At 33.2% G+C, this 12,190-nt stretch overlaps 1 protein-coding gene and 1 long non-coding RNA gene across 2 annotated transcripts; both read left to right on the plus strand.

Moving 5' to 3' along the window:
• Positions 1 to 345: 345 nt before the first annotated feature.
• LOC135156200 (uncharacterized) lies at positions 346 to 8,826 on the plus strand. Its single transcript, XR_010295327.1, has 3 exons — positions 346 to 430; positions 2,851 to 2,908; positions 8,691 to 8,826. It is a non-coding gene; the product is annotated as an uncharacterized LOC135156200 (long non-coding RNA).
• Positions 8,827 to 9,724: 898 nt separating this feature from the next.
• LOC129272391 (angiopoietin-related protein 1-like) lies at positions 9,725 to 11,571 on the plus strand. Its single transcript, XM_054909545.2, has 3 exons — positions 9,725 to 9,871; positions 10,309 to 10,511; positions 11,265 to 11,571. The coding sequence occupies exons 1-3, from the start codon at positions 9,725 to 9,727 to the stop codon at positions 11,560 to 11,562; spliced, it is 648 nt and encodes a 215-aa protein (XP_054765520.2). The 3' UTR covers positions 11,563 to 11,571.
• The last annotated feature ends 619 nt before the right edge of the window (positions 11,572 to 12,190 follow it).

The following is a 12,190-nucleotide window of genomic DNA, read 5'->3' on the forward strand; positions in this document are numbered from 1 at the left end:
ATTATGGGTTCTGTACAAGGACAATGAAGGATGGATGAGGAACATAACGGATATAAAAAAATGATGGCGTAAAACATGGGGGTGCAAAAGGATGATGGCATGTGTATTATTCCCCCATACTCTTCAAGGAAAAAAACAATCGACGCGTGTTCACAACAATGGATAAACAAAGTATTATATCGCAGCATTATCATGATTATAGACTGTAAGAGTCAAGTGAAAAATCACTGAGCCATAGCCCTTTTCTCAAGTGAAATGCTGGCACTCTTTAGCAGTCCGCATAGAAAGGCGGAATACTTATAATCAATCGTATTTAATGATATCTTATTCTCATCTAACCATACTACGAGGTTGATATGTCCCCATTTGAAATTGAGCATTCGATGTTCATTCCTTAAAGATGTGCTGGGAAATAATCTCCTCGGTATTGGTAAGAATGATAGTGTGACATTATTAACCACATGTTTTATTTTCATGTATGCACATTTATTCGTTATTGTGACTGCTACGTAGTTTTATAATCATGTGTTACAGAAAAAAATGTGAAACTGTTACTATCAGATTAATTTTGACGGCTTGAAAAAATCACTTGGATTCATTAGCAATACGTGACACATATAAAAGAACGGCGAGAGAAATTTCATTTTGAGACGTAGAGTGGTGTGGTAAGTCCTAGAAGGGTTAAGAAAAGTGGTTAGAGATAGAATTGAAGTGAAGCGACCAGAAAGTGGAAAGTTGGAAGGGAAAGTATTCTTTTCTGAAATGAGTGTAGTAATTAACCTGTAAAACTGTAAGCCAGAAGGCGAGATACTTGAGTAGTAGGCTAGTTGAAGAGATGAGAGAAGGCTGGCTTGAGTCGGGGACGGGGAGTGGATCCGGAGTTGTAGGGCAGGAGCAGGCAGGTTGAATGCCCGTCTTCAGTGATCAGTAGGTCGTTTTCGCATCTACTTCTGGGAAACTCTCTACAACGCATCGATTCGTTTGAAAATGCAATTAAAATCAGAATGGAGAGCCGAGATACTTTTGTCGAAAGCTGGTGGACTGGGAAAAGGGGCGGCGGAACCGGGGGAAGGGGGGGGGGTGCAGGGAGCACATGCCCAAAAAAATTCCCCGCAGGAAAAAACGGCCTTTTTTAAAATGGAATGTGTCCTTTTTTTCAAATTGAAATGTGCACTTTTTTCATATGAAATTTCGAAGTATTAAGTTAGAAAATCACAAAATTTTGGGCTCAGGCTTCGCGCTCGCTTCAATTATTGATTAGTAAGGTAATATTTATGTCCATGGTTACAAATATGCTTTGAATGTCCAGTTTTCAGGTTTGAATATCAATATTTGGCTCGCGCTTTGCGCTCGCATCAATTATTGTTTAGGAAGGTACTCATTCTGTTCTTGGTTACAAACAATTCTTAGAATGTCCTGTTTTCAGGTTGGAATATCAAAAAATTTCGGATCGCGCTTCGCGCTCGCATTATTCGATTGGTGCGATATGTATCATATTCATGAGTCACTAAATGCACTCCTTAACAGGTTCCTTTTTCTTTTCAGTGTATTAGACAATTCAGCTCGCGCTTCGCGCTTCGCCTTAATGTTTACATCTTTTTCATGATAACAAGAGCTGCACAGAATGTTTCATTTTCATGTCTTATTGCATGAAATGTCAGAAAGTATGAGCTCGCGATTCGCGCTCGCAACATCTTGCAAGGATATCCTTTTAACAGCAATTAGCGCCATGATTGACCAAAAAGCAAGTTTCACAACTTCAGATTTGCAAATTTTTCAAACCGCTCGCTCGCGGGAATAAATCATTTCATTTTCAATTATTTATTTAAATACGGTAGAGAAAAAAAACATGCTATCAGCTAACAAGCTGTTTTTCAGTATGTCCGTATATAACATTCAACAATACATATAAATAAACAAACGAGTACACCACCAGTCTGCCCTCCGCAACCCACCGCTGCACTATAAAAGCAGAGATCAACAGATCTAGTGGACCGAATCTATTGCTCCCCTCTTCCACGGTGCAGCAGTGAGCCAAAGACGACGACTGGTATTGTATAATACAAATAAAAGTATCATACAAATCAACAAACAATAAACATAAATATATTTACAAAGTATGAGAATAAAAAAAAATGGGATCATAAATACATTAAAATATATAGCTAAAATGGTAGGGGGTATAAGTTAGAGATCATTCTGTTAAACGCATTTAAATTTGATTCTAATCGTACGGACTCTAGGAGCTCATTAAACAATTTACGGCCAATATAAAGGAATAAATAAAGCTTATAAATATATGTCTCACCAATCAGAAATCACTTCAAGAAGGCTTTGCTCAACTTAATTACTACAAAACACACAACTACTTCACGCAGATGGTAATATCATGCTTTGGTGTAAATATCCGTTTGCACCAAACTGCCCATTTTGACATAAAAGTGCCCTTTTATGTTTTACTTTGCTCCCCCAAACGAAAATACGTTAAGCCGCCCCTGACAGGGACAGCAGATCGTCCAAAGATCTGCACCGGACGAACAATTGAAAATATGTTGTCAAGAGTCAAGAGATTCCGATGCTGTCCCTTTCGACAAAAATCTCTCAGCTCTCCATTCTTATTCGACTTGCATTTCCAAAGGATTTTGTGCGTTGTAGAGAGTTTCCCCGAAGTAAATGCGAAAAGTTCGGATGTTTTACCATCACTTAACCACAAATTGTGTGATGTCTACCTCATGACTTCATGATTAGTGAGTATTATTATCAATTTAGTTGGCGGTATCAGTAAAATGTCGTTCGTACCTTCCACCCGTTCAGAAAGTTTTCTTATCATCTTATTTTGCTTCCCAACAGATCATCTCTACTTTGCAATTGAGTTCAGAAATAGCCTCTGGATGCATTCAGTCATCAGGTAAATGATTTATTTGTTTCATATTTTCATGAATGTAATCGAGCGAGGGGGCGAAACGACAGAGCTAAGTCAAAGAGAGCATTTTCTTATTTCAAAGTCCGAAAATTGAAAGATTTGTTATCACTTCAGGAGGAATATTGTGAAAATTTGAAAAAGACACGTATGCTTTCTTTTAGCACCTCCCCGATATGCGATACATACTGCCATGATTTACAATTTATCTTTTTATGCTGAATGGTCCTATTAGGTAACCGTTCTAAAAACGTATTCATAGTTATTTATTGCAATCAGATTTGTTTTCGTTATTTCAACTTAGGAGAAATTGTGGTTTACATTTTAGGTCAGTAGTGTACACTCTTGAAAATGTAACATACTGTCCAAACAACAATTGGTTAAATCTTTATCCAATTCCTGGTAGTCTTAAACCAATCATGTATGCTTTTGGTGAAAACTACACAGAATTGGTTGAAAACTACCCAGAATTTGATAAATTTTTAAACAATTGTTGTGTGGACAATATGTTGCCCAAAACTTTAAGAGTGTATCCGTCCTCTTTTATTTCAACGGATATAAAATCAACTTTATTTCATATGAAATTATTCTAATTGGCCATAATCATCTTGAGCGTGGATTTTAATTTTATTTGATTTATTTATTTTTGTTCTACATAAAAATATAATATAGCAGAAATATAACAAATGTATTCTGACAATAAATCAGGCATATATTATTGAACATTAAATAAGTAGCAGAAGATGGATTGCCATTGTAAGAAAAAAAAAGCTTGGAAATATGAAAACCAAAACATATCTTAATTATATAATCATATTATGAGCAGAAGGGATGAATACGAATTATTCAACTTAGTATTTAAAAAAATAACAAATAAACCAACACTTGCTATATAATACATGATCAAGAAGAAAAACAATGATGATGGTGAAAATTAAGATGATGAAGAAATAATGATGGTGGTGGAAAGGGAATAGGAAACGATTATATGACACAGAAAGTTTACCTTGCATATTCCGATAGTAACTTACCTTAACTTTAGCTTTAAATGAGTGTAGGGAGCAAAATGATTTAATTGATTCTGGGATTTGAAAGGGCGGGACCATCATGTCTTACGGATCTCTTGGCAATAAGTAATTTTGGATAAATTAAATGTAAATTAGAAGAATTACGGGTGGGGTAATCATGGATGGTTTTAATCAAAGTATACAAGTTTTGAAAATGATGGTGGTAGCATCCCATTTGAATACTTAAATATGAACAATAAACTATAATAAAGTTTTTAATTGGTAAAATAATGGCCTGGTGTGAGATAAATACTGTGAACCGATACAAATGCGAAGCGCTTTCTTTTGCAACAAGTAAATATAATTTATTTTTGTTTTGTTCGTGGTGGCCCATTTAGATTGCTATACGTTATATATGGTAAAATCAATGAATTATAAAGCACCGTAAGTGTTTTGCAGGGATTACATTTCTTTGATTAATAGAGCATACCAACATTCCTAGAAGTAGAGGTTATTATATTACCTATACGTTCGTTCCAATTTAAATTTTCGTCAATGACGACACCCAAAAATTTCGTTTGTTTCTCTCTTTCAAGAGGTACATTATCTATAAGTATGTTATCATGTAAGTCATTCGTATGATATTTTATGTGTTTAAAATACATGAAATTAGTTTTGTTGATATTGAGAGACAACCATAAAGATAATTTCGATATAACTCATTATTTAGTTATCAACTAGGGTATTAAGTTTGTTAAAGATGCTAGTGTCATCTGCAAATGATATAAACGATAAAGGGGAAGTTGCATTAGTTAAGTCATTATAAAAAAAGGAATGGGCCTAATATCGATCCCTGTGGGACATCGCATCGGATTGGTAGAAAAGTTGAAGAAGCATCATTATATACCACATATTGTTTTCCTGTTAGTTGGTTAAATAATTTTTTAATCAGGAAAGAGCAACACCACGAATTCCATTAGAGTAAAGTTTTTGAGGTAAAATTTGGTGGTCAATCGTATTAAAGGCCTTTGATAGATCCATAAATACCTCTATTACATGTTCTTTATTGGCTATAGAAACTGTTATTTTGTTATATAATTTTACTAAAGCAAGGTCAGTTAAATGACTCTTTCTGAAACCATACTGATTTAAATTTGAGAAATTTTTATGTGTATCCAAATACTTGTATATCCTCTTGTAAATAATCTTTTTGATGATTTTAGATATACTAGGAAGAATATAGGTCTATAATTTCTTATTTCAGGAGGGTTTTCTTTCTTAAAAATAGGATTTCCTTTAGCAATTTTAGGCACTACATTTCCCAGTATTGAGTGGGAGATTAGAAATATGAGTCAGAGGGGATGCAATAAGATATATAATTTGTTTAAGGAGATTATTACTCATTCTATCGTGGCCCTGTGCTTTACTCGACTTAAGATTTTGTATTATTTCTATCATTTCATTAGGATTTGTGGGATTCAAAAATAGTGAAGCAGTTGCAGGTTCGGAAGAAACTTAAAAGCTATTTGCTAATTTAGGTCCGATATTAAAAAAAAAAAGAACTGAAAGAGTGAGCTATGTCTTCGTAATTTATATTGACATTATCCATTGTAAAATTATCAGTGGGTGATTCTTTACTTTTCTTACCAATTAAATCATTTGTAACCCCCCCCCCCCCCTGTAGACTTCATATTAGATTTTACTCTGTCAAATTTTCCAGAATAATAGCTTTTACGAGAAGTACGAATTATATTAATTAATCTATTTCGGTATGTTTTATATTAGTTGTTATTATCATTAGTTGGATTTCTCAAATAAATTTAATAACGTTTATTCCTTTTATGTATATCTTGTAATACAGATTTTGTTATCCATGGCATTTTACCAGCCTTATGTGTTTTTTTATAGATACAAGAGGGATTTTTTTTCGTAATACATTTGGAATTTTCAATGAAAATTTTCGTTTGAAATATCTGCATCTAATTCACTATAGACATCCGACCATTCTTTATTCGTTAGATCACTTTTAAAAGACTCAATATTTTGGAATGTTACTTCTCTGTACATATTCGATTGTCTGACTTCTTAATTGATATATCATTATTACACATTACAAAAATTTGGCGGGTGGACAGATATATCAGTCCACTAGTAACTTCTTTGTCAAAAATATTAGAAAAATATTGTCTATAAGAGTCGACGAATGACCATCAATCCTTGTTAGTTTATTCATATGTGAATAACAACTGCTAGCCTAGCATAAATAGAAGGGTATCATGATAATTACTTTGCGATAACAAATCAATATTGAATCACCCATTAAATATAACTGTTTGCCTTCCTCCGTAAAAGGCTTTTATCAAGATCTTCGCAAAAGGAATTAATAAAACCATGAGGTGGTCTGTAAATTAATCCAGTTATTATATTTTTTTTGGAATTGATGATTATAAAAATAAGAATTCGCATCGTTCTAATGATATATCTGTACGGAGTTTGAATTGCAACTGATCATTAATATAAAATGCAATGCCCCCCCTCTCTTTGCTTCACGATCTTTCATAATTAATGTATAGATTTCAAATTGAATAGATTAGGCGAGGTATGAAGCCATGTTTCCGAAACACCAACTGAAAAGGGGAAATCATTGAGGGTAAAAATCATTGTTTCAGGAGAGTCAACAATTTTACTTAGACTTCTAGAATTCACATGAAGTAAACTAAATATTCGGTCAGTTTTATGAAAATTAGATTTAAATTCAAACGCAGAATAATGGTTAATATCAGATGATAAATTGATGGAAAACAAGTCGAGGTCAGTATTCACAGAAAATTTGTCCCAAAACCAATATTGTGTGATTCAAGGTATAACAAATATTACACAAATAAATTATCTGTGTCATTATATTAATGATAGTGATAATTTTCATGAGATGAAAGGAAAATAGAACGAAAATTTTCATTTGTCATTCAGCCCCCCTATTTTACAAGTTGAAAATTTTAAATATATATTATCTCTATGAATACCATTCTGCATTGATTGGATTTATGTGCTCTCAGGGTCTTCTTCCGAATTCAATATCCTCATATTTCTCTCTCAACAAGTTAAGATTAATTTCTCCCTTTAAAAAGGTATTAAAACATTATTATTGAATAAATATTCACAGAGTTAATCTTAAAATTGCTCTTTCTCTTTATCTAATGAAATACATAATTTCCAAAACAAGTTAAGATTCATTTCTCCCTTTAAGATTAATTTCTCCCTTTAAAAAAGGTATTAAAACATTATTATTGAATGAATATTCATATTCACAAAGTTAATCTTAAAATTGCTCTTTCTCTTTATCTAATGAAACACATAATTTCCAAAACAAGAAAATAAAAAAACAATCAAGAATCAAAATAAAAAATACATTGTGAGGACCAAGCGCCCCCCCCCCCTCCCCGTCATTTCGCACCTGCACCCTTACGTTAAGATATGTTGGATGAATAATAATTATTGTTTTCTGGGGTTGCCACGCAGTCAAGCTTAGCTTATAGTGGCAACCCCTGCAACCTTCTAAAAATCGATATGTATTAATAGAAAATGCAATTACGTTCAATGTTTTGCTTGTCAGTTATACGTATATTACTATTGTATTTTCTTTGTTCATGTGTTTATGAAAAAGTGTTGCAGAAACCAATAAATGAAATGAAATGAAACAATCAAATACACAATTATAATACTCGTAGTTTGTATTGGCATGTTATGTGATTATCATGTATGTTATACTTTGTAAATATCTTTTTATCGAAATGAAATAAATGAATTTAATCAATCAATCAAAATGTAATGATGGAAAGTGATATGATGGTGAAGGAGAATGAGGATGGGGATGATCAAAATAAAGTAGAGCTTTTAAGGAGTACATTGAAATATTATCATGCATATCGACAAATTCAATGCTATTGAGCATCTCAACCATAAAACATGAAATGTTGGAACCCTTTTGCATATAAACACTAAACTAGTATGTCTTAGAACGGCTTTATCACATCATGACATGAATGTGTATTGTTTCATTTGTATCTATACATGTATAATTGATTAATAGTGTCATGATTAATATACTAGAATTTAACCTGTCCACAGGATTATTGATAGAAATGAATTTGACTCGGCATTAGAGCGAGGCTGGTAATGAAAATGAAAGAGAGCAACGCAGAGACATAGATTGTACATGTTATGTATGATGGATATAATAGATACATGGCATAACTAATCGCCTACATACAAAAACGTACTTTTATAAGCTATAGCAGCATAATCCTATAAAACAGGAGAGAAGATTTAGATCAGTATATCGATGTTTTCATTTTAAAAAAGTCAGTATATATATCTACCTCTATCATAAATTATTTCATTTTTTGATTATTAATTTCTTGTATTAAATGGTTCAATTAACATCTCTACAAATTATCATAATCACTTCAATGGCTACTCGATTTAATGGAAATGTCTTTACATGTTATTGATAAAAAAAGAAAAAAATGGGCTTACTAAGTAAGCGTAATTATACTAATCATGTAGCAATAAGGCCAAAGAAAAAAAAATTGTAATTTTTTGTTTGTTTGGGGGAGGGGCCTTTTGATTTACGTATTTATTCTTAAATGTAAATAAAATCAGAATAAAATATTGGAAATTGCGTATACAATAGGAACAATAAAAGGCAAATCCACACTTCGTAAAACTGACGCAATAGATTTTTATTTCATTTTTGGCCAAAGTGACCGATACCTCTCGGAACTCAGAAATGTCAGTTACCAGCCTATCATGTGGTTCTATCGTTGGACCTATGAAGGAGGTCATTGGACTCGTACCTCGTCTTCTTGACCGCCAACCCCTTTCGAACATTTTCGGTGGATCATACACATCATACATCTGTACGCTACCAGGTAATTGATTTTAGGGCTCTTACCCCCAAAATATCGATCCCCATTAAACCATTTTATGACCACCCCTCATTTTTACATTCTTTTGTTTGTTTCGTCCAGTAACATCAATTTATAATCTTACAATTATGAACTGACAAATAACTTAAAACATTTCAATGTACCAGTAAAACTCATTTCATTTCCATCACAAATAAACATAAAATAACATTCAAATCTAAACCAACAAAGTATTTCTATACATTAATTATAGAGATATGTAAAATTGTAAAACTCTTGTAAAACACATGAATATAACTGATCCAACATTATACAATATTCCCCTACGCTCTGGAAGGATCTACAACCCCCCCCCCCCCTCCAATCGACCCTCTGACTATCCCCTATACCAGGACCTATAAACCCCCCGCCGGACAACTACTCTGGACAACTCCCCACCCCAAAAAATATAAATCCCCAGTGTTAAGGTTGAGTTTTGCCTCAGTCAATCGGATCGGCAATGACCTTTGCGTTGACAAGAATGTCGTGACGTGTCTCGTGATTGGTGTAAGATCCTATTCTTCATGTGAACATGAGTGCATACATTTCCAAACATGTTGGTATATTTTCATCTTTAGCATCGAAATGTACATTTGAAATTATTATGAAAATTTATTATTTACGTCACGTGATTTGTGAGTACAATATTGATATACCTATTGCCCTCAAAGATCCAGGAACATTTGGCTGCTGTGTAGGCCAATAGGAGCCAATAAACATGACATGGGAGGTACAATCCGTAGACGCTAATAAATTATTGGTGTACAGTATTCAGATTGAACCGGGATCGAACATACCTGAAATCTGGATTGATTTATGTTTTTACATCAATGATTGCATTCACAGATAAAACAGATAAGAAGAGTTGTGAAGATTACAATGGAACAAACCTGAACCCAGTACGACCGATTAACCCTGGAGAAAGGGGTGAACCGTTTTATGTCTACTGTGAAGATGATGGTGGGGTAGTCATTCAGGTTGGTATCTAAAGTAATCCCTCTAATTTTTCTTTTCTGCATTGAATATTTATCATTATGTAACTTAATTGAAATTCTATGCACCTGCTCATTTTGTTTATTGATTTAGCTGCATTATCATAATCATTGATAGCAATCATCATCATTATCATTACTATCACTTTTACTCTTATTACTATTTAAACATTTTATTGTAAATATTTTTTATTGTTGCAGTCAGTATTAGCAGCAGCAGCAGCAGCAGTAGTCGCAGTTGCTCTTTTTGTTACAATAGTTCTTGTGGTAGTGGTAGAATAGCGCAGTAGTAGTAATGATAGTAGTAGTAGTAGTAGTAGTTATAGTTATTGTAGCATTATTGTTAGTATTCATATCATCATTACAAATACTATTATCATTATCATCAACATCATACTTATCATTTTCATACTACTCCACAGCGCAGGACGGATCTCTCTATTGATTTTAATCGTTCTTGGAATGACTACTATCATGGATTTGGAGACCTAAACGGGGATCATTGGCTGGGACTGAAGAAAATTGCGCGTATAAGATACAGAAATTTGCCAATTTGCTTGATAAAGGTTCTCTTTGACAACGATGAATATGCCAATGGTACATGTAGAAGCCTTTTCAATGAAAAGTAAGTACCTCCGTTGCTTGCACTTTTTGCAAAACCTGCCTGATTATTGAAAACTATGGCGCTCTTCAATCTCTCCAGATTAAACAAGCCAACCAGTACATGACCTGTTCTCTGGTTGTATTTTCCATTCCTTTGTATTTCTAATTTAAATGTTACTTTTGCTAAAAATAATATGTAAACATCGATAAATAAATAGATAGATGAATGAATCAATAAATGAATACATAAAAATAAACAAACAAACAAATAAACAAACAACTAAATAAACAAACAAATAAATAATAAATGAATAAAAAAAAAATAAAAAAAAATTTATGTTGTTCAGAGTGACACACACATCCAATGGAAGAATTTTGTTTGACTTTTGACATTTTTCTTTTTTGGGGGGAGGGGGTTGCCGTGTAAATAAATAGTAATACATTACAATACTAAACCCATAAAATATATAATGCCTAACAATATTCTTAAAAAATGAATGTGATAATCGAAAATTTTTATCGGGCCATACATTATTTCTTTTAATGAGCCACCGTTAAAAAAAGCCAATCAACAGCAAGGACAACAACTGTTATTCCCCCAAAGTCAAACTTCTTGAGAGAAATGGGAATGATAGATTGAATCAAGCTTTTTTCTGATGGTACCAAGTATTTTAGATACTTTGATATAATGAAGTTTTGTTATTTTCATATGCATTGTTCGTATTCATCAACGGGATTAATGATTCTTTATGAATGAATTTTAATTTATGCACAGTTTGCAATGGGGTGCTCATCGTAGTTGTAGCACATATCACACAGGCCCACTCAAGCACCAATTACGTGCGCGTGGGAACGAGCCATTTTACGCACCCGGTGGGTCACTGACAAACATCAGCTCCACCTTAGCTCATGGAAGACATTGCGCTGACACATGCGGGGGAGGCTGGTGGTATTCTCAAGAACGTTGCCGAGGAAATATCAATGGGATTCTAACAAACATGGGAACTGACTGTGAGTCCTGGCCCAAGACTGTAGTGAAAACTTGGATGAAGTTGATTCCATCAAATGACTGAGTATACTTAAATAAGGCAAGGAAATAACGACTTTCAATAAGTCAATCAAGAGACAATTTATCGCCAAGTCCTCCTCCACTTAGAAGGTAACAAAATTATGTAAATATTAATTAAACCAAACAAAAAAATAATTTTGAAAAAAAGGTGGAATAAAAAGCACAAGAAGGCTTTCGATCTCAAACCTAACGTTGGATGTCATAGGTATTGTAACACAAATTGAGCAATTGATCCTTTACCTCCGAGAAAAAGAAACTCTGATGAAGATAGAAAGACAAATATTTATACAGGAGTCGTTTTATGGAATTTGGAGTCGAACTTTTACAATTGCAATAGAAAATTTAACACGTGCTTAATTATTTCTCTGTAACCCTATGTAACTGTACCATACAAATTCATATCAGAACTCTGAAAGGCGGAATATATTTTTTCTCCCCTAAAATTTGGGAATACTTCCACAACCTCTTTGTATAAATATTTTCTGTGTAGAACATGTAGAAAGAAAATTCATGTCACACCACCTCCTTTGATTTTCAAAATTATAACTGTCGACGTAATCAAATCGAAATTATTATCTTAGATGTAATTTCTGATATCTGTCAGTAAACCATTTAAAAATTAAATCAAAAGG

Source organism: Lytechinus pictus, chromosome 12 (genome assembly GCF_037042905.1).
Source record: "Lytechinus pictus isolate F3 Inbred chromosome 12, Lp3.0, whole genome shotgun sequence".
Lineage (NCBI taxonomy): Eukaryota > Metazoa > Echinodermata > Echinoidea > Temnopleuroida > Toxopneustidae > Lytechinus > Lytechinus pictus.

What these genes read in the sequence shown, in the direction of transcription:
- LOC129272391 (XM_054909545.2), top strand. Translation starts at nt 9,725, where the DNA reads ATGATTGCATTCACAGATAAAACAGATAAGAAGAGTTGTGAAGATTAC. An exon ending in ATGGTGGGGTAGTCATTCAG is followed by an intron (nt 9,872 to 10,308) that starts GTTGGTATCTAA and finishes ACTACTCCACAG; the next exon opens with CGCAGGACGGATCTCTCTAT. An exon ending in AGAAGCCTTTTCAATGAAAA is followed by an intron (nt 10,512 to 11,264) that starts GTAAGTACCTCC and finishes ATTTATGCACAG; the next exon opens with TTTGCAATGGGGTGCTCATC.